Here is a 23,558-nt window from a genome sequence, read left to right as displayed (position 1 = left end):
TGGTTAAAGACATTAAGTACAAAATATATTTGTGTTATTTACATATTTATTCTCTGTGTTTGCATTTCAAAGTTTTTATTCACTTTGAGGACTCTGATCCTCAATCTTTTACTCATTCTGTTTTTGTACCAGTGAGTGAAGTAAATGCATGCAGGAGTCAGTCAGTAAATTGGAAAACAAAGTAACTTGGGTTAGCTATTTGAAAAAAGTAACTATAGAGGATATTTTGTTGTAAATTTAAAAGCATTACTTCACTAGTTACTTGAAAAATGTAATCTGATTACATAATTTGCGTTACTTGTATAACGTGTTACCCCCTACACTGGTGGCCTTACAACTGTTATTCCCTGTGCAGGGGGAAAAATGTATTTTTCGAGTCGTAAGAACACAGCATGTGCTCATGTAACATAACTAAACACACTACGGTTGCTGTCCGCTTCAGAAAGGTGAAAAAATGAAAAAAGGTATCTACAAGCCAGTGAATACTCTCTCCCAGTCTCATCCTCTTTCTCTGCATTTTTCACACATTGCAATGATGTTCATCCCTTGGGGCTTCGCATGCTCTCCTTAATGAGTAAATTCATCAAAGTCAGTCCTGTCTCGCTGCGCATCCAGGTTAATTGTGTCTGTTTACACATGCATGCGCTCTCTTCTCCAAAACCAGAACAAAACTCAGATGAGGCGCGTACCAAGACACAACATCCACTACAACAGTATGCAAAGGAGCACAGTCAGCCATCACACATGGGTCACAGCGAGAGTGAAGGTCTGTGGACTCATTTTCTTCCATGCCATGACTCTAGACTGAGTATTTATTTGTTTCTACACAGAAGAATGACAATCACTATGAACTCATGCTCATGCCCTAGGGACACTGGGCATTTCTTCCATGTGCCTACAGCATATTGTGAGCCATCTGGTGCCCATCTCATATCCCTGTGAGGTAGTAGGCGACCAGAGGAACGACAATCAAACGGACAATGAAATCATCTCATTGCGGGTCAGTGGTCTCCATCCAATAGAAGTTTCACACCGATCCGAATGACAGCCGTAATCAAAACTAGTCCAAAACTGGTCTGTTATCATCAACATAATACCTGTAATGCTATTTATTAAATGTATAGAGAACACTGCAAAACTTTAAATAAGTATTTTTTTGGTTTGACTTCCAGTACAAATATCTAAAAATGTTTTCACTTGTTTTTAAATTGTTTATACTTGAAACAAGTGCATACACTCATTAGATGTATTCTCAACATTCTCAGAAAATAAGTCTTAATACCTTATGGTTTGCTGCTCTTCAAGTAAACTTGTCTTGTTTCAAGTAATTTCGAAATTTTAACTGGAATCTCATTAAGTGTAGTAATATCAATGGTGTACTTCTCAGTGCCATGGATTATTCACAAAAACATTTTATTTAGATATACTCAACTAAGGGTCTCCAAAGAGTGATTAGTATCAAATTTGTTTGCGTCTTCTTAGCTTAATCTAAAGGTGCACACTCCACCACAATGTTTCTCTAGAAATTTGGCAATGACTCCAATCTCACTGCTGTTGAGCTCAATATCTCTGTGCCAACTTGAGCTGATTATCTCCACTCAGATAGAAACTAATTATTTGGCATCAAATACGCTTCACTTGGTTTTCCATAAAAGACTTAGTTGTAAGAGGTCCCTGCCTAACCGGTCAAGCAGAAAGATGTCACAAAGCAAGTACAGTAAATAAGAACAGTTTCTACAGGGAAAAAAAGGGTTGTTATAAAGTTATTATGGGCTTGTGACTTGATAGAGATGTTAGGGAATGCTAGCACTATGAAATTCATCACTCCCTGACAGTTATTTTCTCTTTAAAGGTAGGGTAGGCCATTTTTTTTAATAAACACTTTGTTATACTGGTTGAAACTCTAATTAACTCTGTCTAATTACATATATATTTTTACATATATTTTCTGTGGAAGTCTCAGGATCAAAACATTATCATCCAATCATTGCATTCAGTCTGAATGCATGTCATTAACGTAATTACGAGATGGCAACCCGTGACGTTCTACCCGGAGCTGTTAACGTACTCGGACTTGGGTTTTTGCATTTCTGTCAACGCCGAAATGAATCTGCAGAAATTGCAGCAGTCATATTCAGTTATATGAATTGGCACAAGTAAGAGGTTAAGTGCTTTGAGACACAAGATTTAATTCACACATAATTTAACGCCGCCTCACGTCTGACGCTTTGCAGAATCTGCTGTGTGCGTTAATGTGTTTTAAAGGAGGGACGGCTTTGGGAGCGTTCTGAAGGGAGGGTGGGATCTTATGCTTTCAAAGCTTGCTCACTATTGCAAGTCTCTCCGAAATTGCCTATCCTACCTTTAAATGTAGGAGAAGAGGTTTACCAAAATAGCCAGAGTTGGGATAAGAAATACAGTCATAAATTATTTGCATTATAAAGGAACAGTTTGTGTTTTCCAAGTTCATGCTTCCAAGCAGACACTTTCACATAGATCAGGCAACTTCTATTTATTAAAAGTGACCAAAGGGTCGGGGAGGGAATGAAACATTCTATACACAGAGAAGCTGAATAAATATCAAGGGATAACAATGCACCAGCAAACAGACAAATAAAATCATTCAAATTCAAATCCAGCACTAAGCCATATTCATGTCTCTGTGTGTCTTGCCTTGCCCTCATTGTATATATTTGCTGACCGATTTTTTACGCTTTCATGCATTAACTTGCTGACAAGACTTTAAAGATGGCAAACCCAAAGCATATACATTTTAAAGGCAAAGCAGCAGTACCTTCCTGTAAGCAATCATGTTGGGTGAGTCGTCATCTGGGTCAGCCATGCCCACTGCACCTTGGTCCTGAGAGGCCTGAGCCATTCTTGGTCTCTTGATCCCTCTTTCTGTCTTTGTGGGGAAACAACAGAACAGAAGACAGATCAGTCATACAGAATTCCAGTGTGCCACCCCGACAATTAATTAAATATCTACAGCTGTTAGTGTAAAAGTGAGCTAAAGCACAGGCAAATATTCTCAATGAAAAATGTCTTAAATTTCAGTATGTTTCTCACAATACTATCGAAGACTTGAAATAAAACAAATAAAGCCATAGACTAGTTTATTATGTTTTTTATCTCTTTTGGAGCTTCAGTGGTTCACATTCACTTTCATAGTGTGAAAAAACAACAACATTTGGATATACATAAAAACTCGTAAAAAATGTGTCCCACTGAGGAAAGAAAGTCACGCATCAGTGTTTATTGTTATCAGGGGTCTCAAATCTTGTTCACTTTCATGCATTCAATTCGAACATGTTGATGATACATGAGAACCAATGACATTCTTGCAGAGTTTCTTGTTCTCCTCATGTATTGTACATGTACAGTATGAGTCAGATTTCAATGGGAGGGGAAATATTCAATAAACTATGACTTAAATTTCAGACTATTAGTCGCACAAAGTTCAGATGGCTTCAGAAAATTCAGAATATAGCAGACAATTCATGTGAACCTCCTTTTTTGACCTTATATTTAATGTAAGAGCAGTCGCAGCCTTTTATATCTCAAATGTGCACGGTTTCCGGTATCGTTCACTTCCAGTTATTATTATCTGTACAAGTGTTTGATTGTACAACGATTGTACTATGGTGTTTGATAGGCTATGTAGTCACAAGGGCTGTGCCAAGTGCATGACCGCACAGGGCCTTTTTCTGTCATTTGGCCAAAAGCTCATGTTATCAAAAGACAGAAGTGCGACACACAGACTATATATGACTATTTAGTACTTGATATGACTCCACAGTAAATAAACTTTCCGCTCTTCAAATACATAACCTTAACATTTATACATAAATAGTTCTTATTGAGTAAAGAAAATGCTGTACATATTTAAACATTTCGCTATTTAACCTTTTTTCATTGCAAACAAGCAGAGACGGTCTAAAGGTAGGCCTACGCATGCACTTCTTTCAAGCGTGAGTTAGCTTTAGTCACAAGTTCTTTTTAATAGGTTTCATTGGTTAAATATTTGCAAAAACCCACAGAAAGAAGTAAAGGGTGACCAATTTATTTCCCCAAATTAAGCATGTGACCATGATTCTTGCTTTCATCAAGTCAGTGAGCACGGTATTGCGTGTAAATATCAAAGAGAACTTTTAATCATTGATTAAATTAAATTCTAATTTTGGCCAACTCTGAAATGGGTCAAGCCATATTACCTGAAAAGTTCAAGTAAATAGCAAGAAATCTGTGTTCTTTCAAGGACATGCATTTATTGCATGGATGGAGATGAGAAAGAAACAATGTAGCCTATATGCCTGAAATGGATGTGCTCCACCGTTAGGTTGAATGATAAAGTTTATCCACGGTGTGTCCGTTGATCAGGAGGAGGCCTACGTGAAAGTTGGGTTCATTACTATAGCTCATTATAAAAGTTTATTCCGTGAAATTTTCTCAGTTGTAGAGTATGTTTCAATAACGCAATCAATAAATACGACATTTGTTCTGGAATACCGAAATTGTAGGCTACTTAGGAAATTCTTTGGTAATGGCCGTCTCTAATTACCTTAAATCAGTAGGTTCACTTAAGTGTCATAATATGAACGCCGAGGGATTTAGCTTAAGGAATTTTAGCGTCTAATCGGTTGCACAGAAAGCGATTTATCGACCACTCATAATTGGAGTCCGCAGAGAAGACAATAGATCAGTTTTCAGTTTCAGATAATGGAGCAGGTATGACATACACATCTTTATCTACAGCCTACATACGTGTTCCTGTCAAGAGCAATAATACAGCAATAGCCTAGCATTTTAGTACAGGAATAAGCGTCTTTTTGAAGCTGCAACCGTAGAGCGTTAAACGGACAAACAAAGGAGGTTTGCATTAACGCAATTTTAGAATATGCTTATATTTACTTTACATAATCAAATACAACCAACCACAAATACCCTAAAAGTGTAGGCTATGCACAGAAACCCAAACGCCGCTAAAAAACAATACGAAAACCTTACTAGAAAACGCAATAAATTTTTTTAAACCTGATACGGTCTATTTTGAGATGCCAAGCACAGAACATAATCATTTGCATCTTAAAAACTGTGGGAAAAGGTCTTTGTTACTATAAAAATGAAAGACTGAAAAGATAAGAGGCTCCATGCTTTTATCTTCTACGTCACAGGCTGTAGCCTACTTCACTTCACTGCTGTGTTCTGTGTCACCTGCACGAGTGTGTGTGCTTGAAAAGAAATACTCAAGTATGGTCTCCTAAAATGATCAATGGACTTATTAGAAAACATGAATTGATTATGCTTTTCCACGCTGCCACATGAGGAGCGCGAGCTCATAACAGCTGTTTGTGATCAACACCAGCGAACCTAAAGGTAGAACTGTGGGCATGATTTCCCAGCGCCGCATTGCACTACAAACATGTGCAGCGATTTAAAAAATAAATTAAAAAATACAAACAGCTGCTTTCAGAGCGCAATGCCCACGGGAACCCCGTCCCAATTCGCACAGCACTCCACAGAGCTATGCCGAATATAGAGGCAGAAAACCCTGTCACTGAAAGACACGCTCGCACTCCCTCACTCGCGCACGCACACACACACATACACACAAGCGCGCACAACAGGGAGCGCGAGGCGACAGGATGATTCACTTCAAACTCACCACCAGCACTTTGGGAGCCACTTGAATCCAGCGCTGGACATGACAATGGATCGTTCAGTGCGAGCAACCATTGGTACAAGTTTACAGTGACACCCAGTCACACACACACAAACAACTGATGACTGGAAGAGCGCATTACCTTAGTAAGTACCGCCTCGTCCACTCCTCGGAGCTCGATTTCCCCTCCTTAGACACCAGAAAAGAGCAGGTTCATGATCTAACTGGCTTGAAGAGACTGTGATGATGATGGGGTGTTGGTGGGGGTGAAGATGATGAAGAGAGAGACTCTAAGGAGCTGTGGAAAGCACTGGGTTCCTTCCACTCTGTCCGTGTCTCGCGCGCACTGGATCCCCGCGTGGGTGGTCGCTGCGTGGAGTGAAGTGCTCAGGTACAGTGTGAGGATCCTGGCATGTGTGCAAACTCAGTGTGAGAGTGTGTGTGTCAGGCAAGGAGGGAATGAGGGGAGGGAGGAGAACAGAGGGTGGGGGTTTGGGGGTGGAGTGTCTCCCTCTGTAGTTTCTGGCAAGCACGTATGTTTATTAAGTGAGAGAATGCTTTTTGTAGGCATACCAGTTGAGTAATCCCCTCTTATTTCTGCATTTCTCTCATTAGGACATCTTGCTAAAAATTAAGAGGATTAGGGTTTAAGAATAAATGATAATAAGCTCCAGCAGTTTATCAATTTATTCTTAAACCCTAATCCAGTAAGAAGGAACAGTAGTACAGGGGGTCATTTTTTGTCTTTATACTAACATTTCAAGTTGACCATATAATGTTAGCACTTTTGTGCCGAAAACAAGACTGTAACATAAAATGGTCCCTTCACGCATGAAATGAGCGACAAGAGTTGTGCACTGTGCTCTGGTGCTCACACACACACAAGCTGTGAACAGCGAGTTTTGTGTTTGTTCAAACTCCCCCATTCTTCAAGAACAACCTCTTTGCAAAGCCTGCAATATGTGACATTTCACATAAAATGTGCCACTCAAACAGTTTAGTGTCAGATTGAGAAATGATCAAGGATCCTTCAGAAGGATATGTGGTGCTAAACAAACCTTATCACATATTTCTTTAGTTGTTTAGAAATAATAGAATTATAACACCTGAAGAGAGCAGATCATTCTTGGGCCGAAGGAAAACAACGCCATGCAACAATGATTGGATGTCACCGCAGTCTCAAGCAAATGTGCAAACATCAAAAGAAGCAGATTGAGAAAATACAGTCATTTCATATTTTAAAGGAAAAGATATCTGGTATTATATAATTAAATATTAGTGATTTTATTTATATGGCTTTAAAAAAAACTTTTAATCAGACTACATGCACAACTCATTTTGAATGGCCGAGATGTCTTTCAGAGCTTCATAAGAAAAAAATTAAAATTGTACTTTTTTGTAAAAATTTTAATTGTACCTCAAGCTCTTTTATCTAAAAAGATCAAGGAAAATCTAACTTCTTGTGATTTGATGGCTTTAAAAGGAAAGAGGAAGAATAGATCATCACATCTGGGTGATACTGGGAGCCTGAACAAGTCTATATTTTGTTTCAGTTGTTTAGTTCCATCACATGGTTCTGAAATGGATTAGACAAACAGAAAATAGGGAGAAATATTCATTAAATGCACTACAAGTATTCATCCACTGCAGAATGTCCAACGCATTCTCATCCTTTGGCGTCATATAGGTGACGCCATATGACATTTCGTCGAAATCTTACACACATGACATCCTTTAGCGTCAATATAACACGCACTGTTATGGGTAGGTTTAGGTCTGGGGTAGGGTACGGTTATGACGCCTTGGGATCTGCGTCTCATATTCACGCTAAACGATGCCATGTGCGTTGGATTTAGACGAGCGTCACCTGTATGACGCCTTGGGTTCTGCGTCTCATATTGATGCTAAAGGATGCCATGTGCGTAAGATTTCAACGAAATGTACAAAGCGTCACATGTATGACGCCAAAGGATGAGAACGGGCAGGAATGTCACACATCTGGACCACAGAGACCTCACAGAGAGCACAGTGTGTCTCCTGTTCTTGAGCAAGCCTGCAGGTCCACTCATGTAATGTACGGTTTCATTTGTCTGCTGCATCCCCTCTTCTATCCCATATATGCACACATATCCTCTCGCACCCAAACCACCCTTCTCTTTTTTCCTACTGGCTCTTAATCGGCCTTCTGGCACAACAGAGACGATACATACGCACAGGGAATCCTGATAGAGTACTGGGAGTCGGTCTTTACTTTTTGTTATGTTTTCTTCCAGTTCTGACAAAATATGATGCAACAAGGAGTGATTTATAGAAAGTGCACCTTGTAACTTCACAGAGTAGGATGCCGGTACACATAATTGGAGTTACTGTGTTTCTGAGAAAACTGACATATAACACATCAGAGATGCTGTTGCTCAAGAACGTCGCGTTTCCAGTTTGCATATTTCTAGCTAGGGCCATTATAGCAAGTACTCTACTTTGCAGAGAACAGCCAGGAAAGGGCTATTTATCAGTGCCAGGAAGTGTCCTTTATCGCACAGTACCCTAGCCAGCCCCTTCCTGAGCCCTATAGGTGTTAACACAGCTCCTACACTATTTTTGGGGCTCTCTGTCCTTCATTGTTTTAGTCAGGATGTATAAAAGTGTCATGGCTGAATACAACAGCATTTACACACAATACTTTGAGGCTAGAAATATTGGTAGTTTTCGAGTTATAGTATAAGAAACTTACCCCATACTGTGATTCAAAATACAGATAATTTGATACAAACATGCATTAGCACATGCTCAAATGCTCTCTTTCCAAAAAATCAATACCGTCAGAAGCCATTAGGGAGGAGTAATTGCTCATCATGTCTGAATCACAAATGTATTCAGCCAACCACTCACTCAAAGAGGCATGTGTACACACATATAGTCATAATGGACATTGGCGCATAGCAACATCAGCACAAATTGACAGTATCAGGAACCCACCCACTCCAGGCTAGATTAATTATTTAGACTAGTGAGGGATGCAAGAAATGAACTGAGGTGTTTCCCTATCTCCAGTGACCTAATTGCATTGCACACACAGTCATTTTACGAAATTAGCTGCTCTTCCATTTCATGCAGACAAGAAATGATCTTCCGTTGAGCTGCAGGATGAATATCTTTTGCAACTGCAAGTGTTTTCTCCTTGCACTGAACTAGAGACATTTCTATCTTGAAAGTAATGTTTCAGTGTGCATTAGGTAACATGTCACAAGAGTGTTACATGCGCAGTGCATTTGTTCTTTTTTACCAGAGACCTGCAGGAAAGGGCACATGTTGCATAAATGCCAATTATTAGAGCAGGTAGCTAAGAATAGAAGTCGAGTGTTAAAGTCTGACTGTGACTAAAGTAAAGAGGACTCTAGTAAGGCCGTCCACACCAAGGACGATTAACTATAAAGGTGTTGAAAATTAGCGTCCTGTGTTCACAGGTGTTGAAAATTAGCATGTTTGCTAAAACCCTCAAGCAAAGGCATATGGGTCGTCTAATGTAATTGTGAAGTCCACGCCAAATACAAATTTAATACTAAAACAGATAACGATAAAGATGTAGTTCTAAAAATCTTGCACATTAGACAGTTTTTGCATTAACTTCTAAATCTAATGTTTTTACTCCAATTTCGTTGTTGAAATATAATTTACAAAGCGGCTCTATTTTCATGCCAGATATTTTAAACATAGCCTACATTAAATAAGACATCACTAACAGGTTAAGTAAAATATAATGAATATAGGCAAATATTTAGCGCAAGTGTTCATTTCTCTAGCTGACTAACAAGCTGTGGACACTGAATGACTGCCTCAGGTACTGTAAATGCTATGTGGGCTATTGTTTACCAGCTGTTTTACTGATGATATTTCATAGGGGGCTAATCATTTTGTCTTCAACTATATATACATGTCCTTCTCAAAAAATTAGCATATTGTGATAAAGTTCATTATTTTCCATAATGTCATGATAAAAATCAAACTTTCATATATTTTAGATTCATTGCACACCAATTGAAATATTTCAGGTCTTTTATTGTTTTAATACTGATGATTTTGGCATACAGCTCATGAAAACCCAAAATTCCTATCTCAAAAAATTAGCATATCATGAAAAGGGTCTCTAAACAAGCTATTAACCTAATCATCTGAATCAACTAATTAACTCTAAACACCTGCAAAAGATTCCAGAGGCTTTTAAAAACTCCCAGCCTGTTTCATTATTCAAAACCGCAATCATGAGTAAGACTGCCGACCTGACTGCTGTCCAGAAGGCCATCATTGACACCCTCAAGCAAGAGGGTAAGACAGAAAGAAATTTCTGAACAAATAGGCTGTTCCCAGAGTGCTGTATCAAGGCACCTCAGTGGGAAGTCTGAGGGAAGGAAAAACTGTGGCAAAAAACGCTGCACAACGAGAAGAGGTGACGGGACCCTGAGGAAGATTGTGGAGAAGGACCGATTCCAGACCTTGGGGGACCTGCGGAAGCAGTGGACTGAGTCTGGAGTAGAAACATCCAGAGCCACCGTGCACAGGCGTGTGCAGGAAATGGGCTACAGGTGCCGCATTCCCCAGGTCAAGCCACTTTTGAACCAGAAACAGCGGCAGAAGCGCCTGACCTGGGCTACAGAGAAGCAGCACTGGACTTCAGGCATTTTGGCATTTCCTTCTCCCCAGTCTTCCTCCAGACTCTGGCACCTTGATTTCCGAATGACATGCAAAATTTGCTTTCATCCGAAAAAAGTACTTTGGATCACTGAGCAACAGTCCAGTGCTGCTTCTCTGTAGCCCAGGTCAGGCGCTTCTGCCGCTGTTTCTGGTTCAAAAGTGGCTTGACCTGGGGAATGCGGCACCTGTAGCCCATTTCCTGCACACGCCTGTGCACGGTGGCTCTGGATGTTTCTACTCCAAAATGATGAACTTTATCACAATATGCTAATTTTTTTAGAAGGATCTGTATATATATATATAGTTGAAGACAAAATGATTAGCCCCCTATGACATATTTCATATTTCATTTCTTCAAGGTGCTGTTTAATGGAGCGAAGATGTTTTTTTTCTACACAGCATTTCTAAACAGTTTATTTAGGAAACTTGGAGTGATTATAATAGGCTACAAATAGAAACAAAACCAAGAATAAAAATCTACAGGTCAGAATTATTAGCCCTCATGTTAATCGTCGTTTGTAGTTCTCAAGTTTCTGGAATGTCTCCTGAAGAATCCCAGCCCATTCCTCCTCCAAATCTCTCAAGCTCCTCTAGATGCGTTGGTCTCCAGGCATTGACTCTGGTCTTCAGTGTGCCCCACAGATTTTCTATTGGATTTAAGTCTGGGCTTTGTGCTGGCCAGTTAAGAACGTTCACTTTGCTAATTTGTAGGTAGTTCTTCAGCAGAAGCAAGTCATGCTTTGGGTCGTTATCATCCTGGAAGAGAAAACACCGACCCAAACCAAATTGTTGGAGATTGTCTTTCAAAATCTTCTCAAATTCCTTTTTCATGATTCCTTTGACCCTGACGAGATTCCCAGTTCCAAACGCACTGAAACATCCCCACAGCATTATACTCCCACCGCCACGTTTCACTGTGGGAACGGTGGTTGAGCGCCTCTCCATTCTTTCTCCAAACATAGGCGACATCTCTATGGCCCAATAGCTCTAGTTTAGTCTCATCTGACCGAAGGACACATTTCCAGAATGCATGATTTTTCTCCAGGTTGTCCATGGCAAACTCAGTCTAGCTTGGAAGTGTCTTTTCTTCAGAAGTGGAGTGTTTCTTGGTCAGCAACCTCACAGCCCATTCCTGCATGTGCAGGGCTCTAGTGACCGTCTTCGTTGAGACATCAGTCCCTGACTTGGCTAAATCATTCACTAGGGTCTTGGCAGATGTTCCTGGGTCTTTAGAAACCTCTCTCACTAGATTTCTTTCCACAGTTTTTGAAATCTTTCACTTCCTGCCTCTGCCAGTCTTTACTCCACTGTGTGGGTCTCTTCAAACTTCTTGATAATCCTTCTCATGGCAGTTTTTGAATTGAAAACGCTTTGATAAATGTGTATATCCTTCTCTTTTGATAGCGTTAACAATTATTTTCCTCAAGTCTAAACTAATTTCTTTTGTCTTTGCCATGATGACATATAAAATACATTTTTCTAGATGTTTCGCAAGATACTAATCCTCAGCTTAAAGTGCAATTTAAAGGCTAAGATGATTAATTAGGTTAATTAGGCAAATCACTGGATAACAGTGGTTTGTTCTGTAGCCAATCAAACAGATCATTTCTTAAGGGCACTTATAATATTGACCTTAGCAGTTTTTTTTTAAACAATTATTTTATTCCAGGCAAATTTAAAATAAATAAGGCTTTCTCTACAGGAAAAATAAAATAAGAAATACGGTGTTAAATCCCTTGCTCTGTTAAACATTACTTGGGAAATATTTGAATATTTTATATGGGGGCTAATAATTTTGTCTTCAACTGTATATAAGAAAAAAATAATTTTAATGCCGTTAATGTCTAAGGTGGTTTAAAGCACTAAATGACCTAAATATCCTAAAGTGAGAACTATTTACAGTTAATAAGTTGTTAAAAAACCCAAAATCTAACTCTTTACATATGAGCGAATTAAACAATAATAATTTGGTTAATTACAGTGATAACAATTGAAGAACTCACTATCTGTATATAGCCTATTAATATAACGTAGAGACTAATATATTAACTATGAATTAACTCCAAACTAACAGTTTGCAAGTACTTTACTGTATACATATTATAAAGTGTTATCAAAGATGCTGTTTTTGTATGGCATTGGTTCTTTATCCAATTTCTATCCTGGTTATCTTCTATTAGTGCAAATACTAGAGAGCTCAGTCTGCTAACATCTGCACAGGATTGTGACAGCATTACAACAGCCGGCACTCTTGGGAAGAGCTCTAAGCCCTTTGCTCCCACTACTTGTTCTACAACATGTTTATTTCAAGTGCACTAAAAATTCCTTATTGCATCGTTCAACCAAAGTTCTCGATTCCACTTCAGTCTGGGTCCGTGCACTCATTTCCAATTTTCAATAGTCCATGTCAGATAATAACTTTTGCTCGCTGATATATCCGAAATGTCTCCTACCACCACATACATGAAAATCCAGCAAGGTTATTTGACTTAATTAACTTTTCGGACAGAATCGACGGCTGCAGGTCAGAGATGCCCTTTACATTTATTTTCCATTTTGGGTTAACATTAGCATTTTCACAAAAAGAAGATTCTCTCGCAGCATTTAAAAGTGAATTCAGCGTTACCAATAGAAGCAACTGCCACAATCACGTTGGACTGGATTCAATCTGCACGGTCACGAGAGGGTTAACGTCACAATCAGAGGCAGATCAGCAGGAGGACGTGAGGAGCCCTTGGCAATCCAGCCCTGCTCTTCAACAGGCTTTGCTGATTACTTACTGCAAGGTGCAATTATCCTCGCCACTACCGTGGTAAAAATCAGCCTCTTCCACAAAAGCACAACACTGAAAGACGAAAACATAAAACAAAGGTACAGATCGCAGCAATAATAAACACGAGGAGACGTGGGATGACATTCAACTATTGCATTTAGATTAATTTATTGGCTCAGAAAGCAATGGCAGATTACACCTCATAGAGCAGGCGGCAAGCACGAGCCATTAGTTTTGACCAGTTCATGAATAATTACAGCACCTCAAATCAAGTTTTTTTTATTATTATTTATTTATGAAACCTTAATACTGTAATCACTGGAAATTCTTTTTAAACCTCTACACTTTACAAAGATGAACAGTATATGTAAACAGTACTTTTTGTTTGTAATCTTAATGCTCCTTTTTAAAATGTGCACATCATTAAAAACACAATTCTTTAAAGTTTAGATGGGAGAATATATGGAATAACGTCTAATGACACAATATAAAAGAGATCAAAGGTGGGAAAACAATCCCAGCCTCATCTCTCTCAAAAGGGACTGCATACGCAAGAACAAGAAGCAACATCAAGAGCCATATGTTTATGCATGTCCATAAACGAATAGCGATAGATTTATACAAAATGAAAAACAGAAGAAAAAAAAACAGTGCAAAGAAATTCAAATCAGAAAGCTAAGAACAAAATAAGAAGAGATAGGAGATAAAGAATGAATTAAAATTCACATTCCCACAGTCATCAATATTTACCTTGAACAAAACCATTTATGCATTTAAAAATGAAAAAAGGACTGAGAATGATGGGAGAATGAATACCAAACCCGAGTGGAGTGATGCGAGGATAAATAGAAGTCGTGTTTTGTCCAGTCAAGGAGTTTGATGCTCTCGTTTCACCCTTCTGACTGAGGCAGCAAAACCTAGAAATGCAACTAATAATCTCATGTCGTTCTCCACATTGTGCAGGTCGTCCCGACCAAGGCAAAAGTTTGGCATTCTTAGTGTTTCTTTCTCTACGGGTATCAGGAGGCACTTTCTGAGACACTTCGAGTGATTCCTAGAACAGAATCGATTATGGCTGCTCACTGTTCACAAACTCAAATCGAAGTTACCTCCGGATCCATTGTGCACATCTTCTTCATAATACGTAAAGTATCCAGAAATCGACTCATCTTCATTATACTGAGAAACCAGCTAGTGCTTCCTGAAGAGTATAAACAGTATAATGGAGTAGATCTATACAATATACATTACTTGGGTCAGTGATATAAGTAGGGCAGGATGTTTGGTCTTTGACGCCTGACCTTTCTGCTGTCTGCCGCCATGTTTGGACGAGGGACTGAGAAAGTGACAACAAGAGCAAAGTGCTATAACCGGGTGTGAGATTATAGGGCAGTTGTTCAATATTATTGATCCCAGACAGTGAAGCTGGCTCTTAACTAAGCCATCCCCCTGGTTCTGCGTTCTTTGACCAATGACGGCCAAAGCACCCAAGGACCTAACTCCGTTTGTGTGTGTGTGCATTCTTTCTGAGGCTAGTTCCTGCAAGCAACCCATTGCAACTTGTGTCTCCTGTTATGAGTTCAGATACGACTCCTAGGCTTCCTCTTTTCTCTTTTCTCAGAAAGGCACCTCCTCTCATCCCTGATTTTGAATCCAATACCCGTGTGTCTGCTTTTTACAGCGTTATCTCTTGTTTGAATGGAAGGTTTCCATCACTACGAGTGTGTATAGGCAACGTGGAAACAAACTGGAATAGATTAGAGCTGAAGTCAAGTGAGACGATCACTTATTACCACTAGATGGCACTAAAGCAACACAATACCAGACTAGGGCTCCACAACTTGCACAACAAAAGATACTGCAGCTCAGGCAGAACTCTACTAGAAATAAAAATAATACCAAAAATAAAAACAGAGTCCAAAAGAAGTGACATCCCCTTCCGAAATAAACGCTATTCACAGATGTCCCTTGTACTGCACGCATAGAGAATCGAAATTGTTTACTCTTAACATAAATGAAATAAATAATGGAACTGTTCCCAAAATAAGACATGTCCTTAAATTCCAGACTTGTAGGATCATCAGTGTTCGTACCAAAGACTTGAGATGTACTTGAGAGGAATCAAGGCAGAATATTGCCAAAGTCCAGTCTTTAGGACAAGGATTCAGACTCCCTGCTATTGCTTCGTTTGATGTTGATATGAAACATCACAACATAACACAAGTTTTGACTTTATTATGAGCAAAACACTTCATGCCACCTTCAGAAAAAAAGGTGCATTCCATCTTTTGAAACGCAATTGGTATTTGAAGAGCAGGGCGACACATTTGTAGTTTGTAGATTGGTTTCACCAGAACATGCAGACGGGCTTTTTACAGTTAGGGAAAAAAGCACAAACTCCAAAACCACAATGACGCCGCATGTTCACGACATGATACTGGATGCTGAAATGTTGTCGTGTAGCAGAGGAGTCTTCTACTCTGGCTCTGAGGCAAGGGGTCTACATGGGGCAGGGCTGTAGCACTGTCCAAATGACTGGAACTGAATGTCAGGTTGTCAGTTGTAAGTAGGGCACAGGAGGGACAAGAATGGAACAGCCTGGAAGGCAAAGGCTGGCATCACAGCCAGTTACTAGTTACTCCTGTGGGTGCTTCTAATGATGCCCCAAGGGATCTAGAGTGGAGAAGTCATCACAGAAAAGGGCTGAAGAATTGTATTTTCCTGACTTTGAGCCATGCCGCCACAGTTTGAAGAGGAATGCTAATGTGAATATCAAATTGTTTTGAATTGTGAATGGACTATTCTCAATCCGGTCACACATGGGAGTAAAAGTCTCTCCCATGTCTGTCTGGTCCTCGAGAAGTCTATTGACCTTGACCGACTTCTGCAGATGGCTCAGTTCAGATCGATGGTGTTAAAAACCCACTCTGTGAACTTCTTGAGCTTGGCAGCAGAGCTTTGAGACTCTTCTTGCAGCCTCTGATTGTCCTCCCAAAGCCTCTTAATTTGTGCCTGCAGTTTCAATTTCTCTTCCCTTTCCTGGAGGAAAAGAAAAACTTAGTGAGTGAGAGAATGATAAATGTGAGGGTGAGTACACTAACATTGGTATATGTAATTGTTGAAGTCATCAGCCAGCATTAGTTCAACTTTACCAAAGTAAGACAACTTTTTCAACTTAAAAAATGACATTACTCATGATTTTTGTAGAGAAATTTCTACCAAGCAGAGAATCGAAAAATCTTTAAAGGGGACATAATGAAAATCGGTCTTTTTCCGTGTTTAAGTGCTATAATAGGGTACCCTGTGCATCGACCAACCCTGAAAACCTGAAAAGTGACAACCCAGTAACTTTGTTATGGTAAGCCAATCTCTGCATGCATTTCAAAAATCAAGCCGACCTGATTTCGCTCCCCTTCTGACGTAGGAAGGGGATATTATTATAATATTAGCGCCACTTAATCTGTGCGTTTCCACCCATGGCGCCGTCATTTGGTTTACGCATTATTATACGCAATCGACAATAGTGTAACCAGTTCTAAAGCAATGGCAAAAGTTCGAGCAAAGCATGCAACCTGTTCTGACGTTGGCAGCTCAGACAAACACTATTTGACCAAAAAATGTCACAGCTGTCTTATAAAGACCTCAGGGAACTGTCAACTTGTGTAAAAGCTAAACATGACAGTACATGCAAGTCGATGAGATTAATCAATGTAACTCCACAACAACTACATCCATGTATCCACTAACCATTCAGAAACGTCCAGGTTCAGTCTAAAAGTTACAATCTCTTCCTTAGTCTCTCTGTAAGGCTGCACTCTGCTACAGGTTCTTTCGGAGATTTGACTGAAATTCGCGTTTGTTATTGCGGTGGTATCCGAAGCTTGTGTAAAGGATCGACCGGCTTCTGAATGGAGGCGAGGAGCAGCAGCTCATTTGCATTTAAAGGGACACACACAAAAACGCGGTAACTTTGACAAGCTATAATAAATGATCTGGGGGGTATTTTGAGCTGAAATTTCAGACATTCTGGGGACACCATAGATTTATAATACATATTGTGAAAAGGGGCATATGTCACCTTTAAATCAATAGTTTTAATTTCTCCATTGTCTTCATGGCATTGTTATTCTTTTCCTTATTAAAGCCATTAAGTAATTTTTCTTTAAGTCCTATTTTCAAATAGTTGTGATCCACCTCATAGCTGGTTGTATTGGCTCATAACTCTTAAATCCCTGTCTGAAAAACACTTCAGGAACCAAGGCCCCTGAGAAAGTTGACTGGCACTGTTACACTTTTAATGACATTTACACCTGGTTGCCATAGTAAAAGCAGAATAACTGACTACAATCTGTTTGTATTGTTGAAAATGAATGCTTCACACATTGTTGGTGCATTACCACCACAAGCAGGGCCATCATTAAGGAGGGAAAGGTGGAAACGATTCCCGACGGCCCACGCTTTAACCGACACCCTCGGAAAATAACTTCAACTGAGGGGGGGATGAATAAAAACAGAACCAGGGCCCTGGAAATTCTTGCAACGGCCCTCAGCACAGGTGTGTATTGGTTTTCAATAAATCAATTGCTGTCAATTATTCCTGATTTATTTAACCCTGAATAGGTCAAATAGGCTATTATGAATATTGTATAAGTTCTACTCACTTTCTTCAAGTCCTCCTGCAACATCTTCACCAAAGCCTCCAGCTGAGAAACCTTCCCACTGTAGCTTGAAGGCCCCTCACTAACAGAAGAACCAGAATTAGGGCAACATGGATGCCATATGCAAGAAACAACAACACGACTAAGAAACCACACACACAATACACATATAAAAGGAATTACAGATTATTTGTTGGACTATTAGGAAAAAGCTGAGAAGTGAGAGGGTAGCGGATGTACCTGGGGGAGAGTCTGGTGTGGGGCACTGGCTGCAGCTCTAGATGCTGAGGACTGAGTGAAGACTCTCCTCTCTGACTGACGTCCTGAGAACTAAACATAAACCCTCTTTGCACTGAGAGGGGAATGGGAGGAGAAGAGTGTGATGGAGTTGAGAGAAAGAGAGAGAGAGATGATGGTATGATGACAAGCAGAGCGTTTATTTAACTGTGAAGGCATTATTAGGCATACGATAAAGAAGCACCTCGAGCTTAACAGTCGCACATTATTTCACATCTGTCCAGCAGTGCAAGCCCTCAGGGGACACTTCCATTAATGTTACAGCATTTCACTCATTCTAAATCCTTACGTTTCAGCAAATTCAGCATATTACATCTTGCTCAAAATGGATAAATCCTTAAAGTCATAAACCCCAGTAATGGGTGTTTCTTTAATATTGGGCACTTTTGGTGGTGTTGTGATCCTTTAGAAATTAAATAACATTTCACAATCTCATTAGGTTATTTAATTTTACAGTCAAATGGCATTTTTTCATGAACATTGCCATCACGCACCATTCTCTCCACATATGTTTTGTGTTTGCTGTTTGATAACATTCTGTGGTGGAAATGACACTGATGGAAATAGCATTTTTGGGATAATGTCGCTTTCTAATGCTAATTTTATGAATCATAATTGTATGCAGTCAGTCAACTTGTTTTCAGTAATTGAAATAAAGCCCGAATATAAGACTAACTAACTAGGCAACTAACTCGAATAAGTAAGTTAAAATGACTAAAACCAAAACTACAAAACTGCATCATGTGTCTTGCAGAGGTTTGCAGGTTTGAATGATCCTTGATCAGTTTTTCTTGATCCATGTCAAATTTAGAGCCGAAGCGACTTTTCACCGTAAACGGACATAGTGTAGCTTTAACAATCAACCCCTGGCATATGAAAGTGCCCGTATTTGAAGAAACACCTTAATATGTACATTTTAACTAAGTAAAAACCTCTCCCACCTATAGAAGATGGACAGATGGATTGTGCAAAACTGTTACATAGCTGAGGAGGACAGGTAAAGAGAAGAGAAATGGGCTCACTGCGCTGTGGTCTTCTCTCACCCTCGTAAGCATTGGCAACATCCACGAGGTGGGTCCAGTCCAGGCCGCTGTCTGTGTCCGTGTCCGGGAGGGGCATGAGACCCAGTTCAGGAGGAGGCAGCCTGTGCCGCTCGTGCAGGTCTGCTAGAGAGGTGTCAGACGCTGAGAGGTCACCTAACACATAGCCAATGAGAAAACGTGAGGTGGCATGTGTGTGCGCATGTGTGTGATTGAGGGCTTTTGCCCAGTTAGAGATTGTGCAGTGTGCATCTTACACAACATAATGGGGAAATTATTGTAGGATGGGGAAATTAAGTTGTAAAATTATTGTATTTTTCACAAAGATTTGTTTGAGATCAAACAATAATTGGTGGAGCCCCTGCAGTGCTGTCGCAGACCCCCTGTTGATGACTCCAGGCTTATTAGATTTGCTCTATGATACATGCATTTCTAGGACATCTCTATACAGCAGATTGTGCTACCCTGTAACGGCACTATGACCCAATCATGACAGGTTTTCTTACCATGCATCTTGATGCCCATTTTGTAGGAAGGTCTGCGCAGTGGGGCGCCACGGGTGGTCGGCGATCGTGGAAGGGTAGAGCAGCTGAAGAGCACGTCGCTAGCCAGAGCCTGCTCCAGAATGGAATCTCCCAGAGATGGCAGCCGCTGACCCCGGTATATACTCTCATCTGACAGGGTGCGCTGCAGAGAACGGCGCCCTGAGCTTGCTAGACCTGAGGAGGAGGACTGCAAGGAAGGAGGAAGAAGGGATATGATTACAGTAACTGACCCTGTATTAAAGTAATCCTCATTTTTCATCATTTCATTTTTTAATAACAATTGTTATTGTGATTTAAAATGCATTTTTTTAAAGAGCTACAGGTTTGGTGTATGAAAATATATCATATGATTATAAAAAAGAAAATATTATTAAAAATATTACAATAAGACCATTTCATCGTGTAATTTTTTTTAAATATATAAATATATATATTTATTTTGGCAGGGTTAAAGCTTCTCCTTTGTTGGCAACAGATTTACAAATGCATACATTTTTAAAATCTGGTGAAATGTTTGACATGTTGTATTTTCTAATGTATATTATAAGTGAGGCAAACTCAGTGCTTGCTGACATTGAGATCATGTAAAGTAGCATTTACTGGAAACAGAGCCATACCAAGACACTAACACCAGTTTCGTGAGCTACTAGTGTAAATGAAAACACAAAAATGGCAGCACACTGGCTCAGTATCACAGTGCTTTTCAGTTGATGACGTACCTTCCCCTTGTGCTTAGTGGATGAGGAAATTTCTGGCACGATCAGTTTCTTCACATCTTCTTCCACTGTGGACTTGCACATGGCTTGAGGAGAGTGCAGATCCCTAAGAGAGGGCCTGGATTGAGAAGACCCAGTGTCTGTCCCCTCACCCTGTGGTCTTCTAGGGGGAATAGGCAGACAAGATTCTGAATTAAACATCAAATCCTTGACTCTGTCAATTTTAAGGCAATCATTTCTACATTTACAGGATCAATATGATGTTTTACTGTTATTACTCTTCCTCTCCAGAAGGTGGCAGTCATGTATTAGTACAAAACATGAATTCAAGAGCCAGAGGAAAACAAAACCTAAACTCTTTTGACAAAAAGATTACATAGATTTATTGTCACTGAAAAGAGCGGTCAGAGCAAACTCAACAAGAGCATTAACTTGTCTATTAAACAACGTGACAAATTTATCTAGCAAGACTGCAAGTACTCCATGATTTATGAACTTAAACTTGTTGTGACCGTTTCCCTGTGTATCTTTTGAAACATCTCTCCTTCACATCTTTATAATCCAGTCACATATCTTTTAACCATCCATCATCCCCACAGCTGAGCACCTTTACTTACTTGCGTGTGTCCCCAAAGTCCACAGAGTTTATGGTGCTACCCGGTTTCCTCCAGCCGATCAGGTACTTGCTAGTGGCCCCTTGGCGTGGATAGAAACTCTTGGGGCCAGGTGACACCGAGCTCTGGGAGGAGGAGGAGGAGGAAGAGGGGGAGGTGGCCGAGGAAGACTCTTCACGTGGGGAGCTGTGGCTGGAGCTCAGGACTGCAGGGCTGACAGAGTGGCGTGTGCTGAGGGAGAGCCAGATAATGGGAAAACATGTCTAGTCTGTCTCAGAAAATAAATAACCTAGAAAAATAGTACACATACTTTATAGCATGTGTACACATACATATAACATTATTTGCCATGATATTACTACTACAAAAAATGTATACAGTATATCAAAGAATTGTAACATGACATGCAAAACTAACATCCAAACCCTGGAGCACATTTCTGAATAGATAAACATTTCTTGCCCAAAGATAAGATGTGTGTGGTTCCCAGGGTGTTGCTGCGCAGTTGCTAGGGTGTTCTGGGTGCTTTCTAGAGAAATTATAATGTGGGGAAATCTAAGGTGTTCTGGGTATTGATGGTTAGTTATTTGCTCAAATCAAATCAACCCACTGCCACATTGCAAAGATGCGTGTTGGGTGGTTACCATGGTTTTGCTATACAGTTGTTAGGGTGTTCTGGGTGGTTGCTACGACACTTCAAATGTGTTCTGGGTTTTGCTAGGTGGTTGGTTGCTAAAACGTTGTGTGTGGTTGCCATGGTGTTATTAGGGTACATCTAAGGTGTTATGGGTATTTTTGGCAAGATTACGATTAAATTTCATATTTGAAAATCACCAATCTGCCAACAACTGTCTCATAAATTTAGTTTCTAAATGCTCGAATCATGACAAAAAGCAGCATTTTCCAGGCTGAACCAAGCCTGCACAGTCCTAAGCACGCATCTCAGAACACTGAAGGGGATGATACACTGGGCAACTTTTTGAGCAATGTTGCTGGGCAATGTTGACGTCAACGGGCAACCAGATGAGACACAGGGCCCACGACAGATCAAAATTATCCAGATAGAAATGTACTTACCATTTTCAATGGGAAAGTGCCCAAGCAACAATCGCTCGGGAAGTTTGCCCAGCAAAATTGCTCAAAAAGTTGCCCTGTGTATCATCACCTTGACTGTTTTATAGGAACAGGCTCTTCTAACGGCAGCTGCAGTGACGTGATGACTTTACCAATTGGTGATTGGCTCTATCCTTTAGAAGGCGTGACTTATTCCGCCATATTGCACATTGCACTTTCTCCCGTTCATAGTAATACGAGTGCACAGTCTTTCTGTATATAAAGTCTAAAGTTTTTGGTATTACTAAGTGGGCCACTTACAGGCCATAATAAAAAAAGCCCACCTTCACAATGTTAAGATGTTGTGTGTGGTTGCCAGAGTGTTGCTAAGGTATTCTGGAAGGTTGCAAGGGCATTGCTTAGGGAGTTTTGAGTATTTGCTAGGTTGTTGCTTGCTAGTTCACATAATAAAAAATAAATAAATTATAAACTTTTACTGAGACTTGTAGATGTTTTTTAAGTGAATCAAAGAATACCTAGAATGGGAGGCCATGTCACTCAGACTGTAAGAACTGCCATCCCGGACCAGTAGATGGGTCGGTGGGCTTCGGGTAGTTGGTGGCGGATCAGCAGGGGACACTGGTGACTCTGCAACGGGAGGGGACCTCTCAAGCACCCTCCGGCCCCCTTCTGTGGGGCTGTGCCAGGGTGAAGGAGCTCTCTCTCTGGCCCCAGCAGCTCCCACAGCCAGCAGAGAGCTAGAACTCCCATGGGTGGCCCCGTATGATGTAGCATCAATGCCACTGTCAGCTGAAGCACCCTGCAGATAGCCACCACCACCCAGACCGTTCGGCTCAGAGTCCGGCTGCTCTCCCGCCCCTCCACTACCCAGATCATACCACTTGTCATCGCTGTGACCCCCACTAGACGTGGTACTGGAGAGTGTATTACTGCTGGAGTGGGAGTATGGACCTTCAGACTGTAAGAGAAAGGAAATGGTTGATGAAAAGGTCAAATATTCAGAAAGAGCTAAACTAGACAGGAAAACTAGATTTTATGCCATGATACAAAGGCACAGTATTTCTTAGATTTTTTTTAACAAACTGCTTTTACTGCTTATTAATAATTATGTGCTAAATAAAAGTCAACCAACAAAATGTGGTGCAACCAACATGCAAAAAAATGTGATATCATAGAGAGGACCCCTTTAGACTCATGTCTGTGTGCTTTTTCTGACAAGACCAGGTTTGTCTTGTTCAGGTATTTTTTTTGCCTGTGATAGCAAAACTGAATTTTCAGAAGCCTTTTACTGCTAATTTTTCAGTATTTAGTGAATATGAAGTTCAAAATAACTGCACTAATTTGAAATAGAAAAAATATTTAAAATCTTTTGTAACATTATAAATGTCTACTGTAACTTTACATCAATTTAATTTCTTTCCCAAATTTTTTTTTTTTTAAATCATACTGACCACCAATATTTGATAACATATACAGTAGTGTAGAAGTTA

General features: G+C 40.1%; 2 protein-coding genes across 7 annotated transcripts in view; both read right to left on the bottom strand.

The window, feature by feature from the left end:
• rgs6 (regulator of G protein signaling 6) overlaps positions 1-6,108 on the bottom strand; it is a 60,384-nt gene extending 54,276 nt beyond the window's left edge. The window contains exons 1-2 of one of the 3 annotated variants that reach the window (XM_077220402.1): positions 5,805-6,108; positions 2,795-2,905 (exon numbers count right to left, since the gene is read on the bottom strand). In XM_077220402.1, coding sequence (XP_077076517.1) covers positions 2,795-2,878 — 84 coding nt within the window. In that variant the 5' untranslated portion in view covers positions 2,879-2,905; positions 5,805-6,108. Of the gene's footprint in view, positions 1-2,794; positions 2,906-5,665; positions 5,783-5,804 lie in introns of those variants that run through there. The other 2 variants (XM_077220404.1, XM_077220403.1) reach the window with 2 other exon arrangements.
• A 7,154-nt stretch (positions 6,109-13,262) lies between these two features.
• sipa1l1 (signal-induced proliferation-associated 1 like 1) overlaps positions 13,263-23,558 on the bottom strand; it is a 119,500-nt gene continuing 109,204 nt past the window's right edge. For 2 of the 4 annotated variants that reach the window (XM_077220389.1, XM_077220390.1), the window contains exons 14-21: positions 22,584-23,026; positions 20,998-21,225; positions 20,384-20,543; positions 19,626-19,851; positions 19,102-19,275; positions 18,023-18,134; positions 17,786-17,864; positions 13,263-16,163 (exon numbers count right to left, since the gene is read on the bottom strand). In XM_077220389.1, coding sequence (XP_077076504.1) covers positions 16,020-16,163; positions 17,786-17,864; positions 18,023-18,134; positions 19,102-19,275; positions 19,626-19,851; positions 20,384-20,543; positions 20,998-21,225; positions 22,584-23,026 — 1,566 coding nt within the window. In that variant the 3' untranslated portion in view covers positions 13,263-16,019. The remainder of the gene's footprint in view (positions 16,164-17,785; positions 17,865-18,022; positions 18,135-19,101; positions 19,276-19,625; positions 19,852-20,383; positions 20,544-20,997; positions 21,226-22,583; positions 23,027-23,558) is intronic. The other 2 variants (XM_077220391.1, XM_077220392.1) reach the window with 1 other exon arrangement.

The sequence above is a fragment of the Siphateles boraxobius genome, unplaced genomic scaffold (genome assembly GCF_051911475.1).
Source record: "Siphateles boraxobius isolate OS27281-9 unplaced genomic scaffold, OSU_SipBor_1 8, whole genome shotgun sequence".
In the NCBI taxonomy this organism is placed as follows: domain Eukaryota; kingdom Metazoa; phylum Chordata; class Actinopteri; order Cypriniformes; family Leuciscidae; genus Siphateles; species Siphateles boraxobius.
This window is presented reverse-complemented; position numbering and strand designations above follow the sequence as displayed.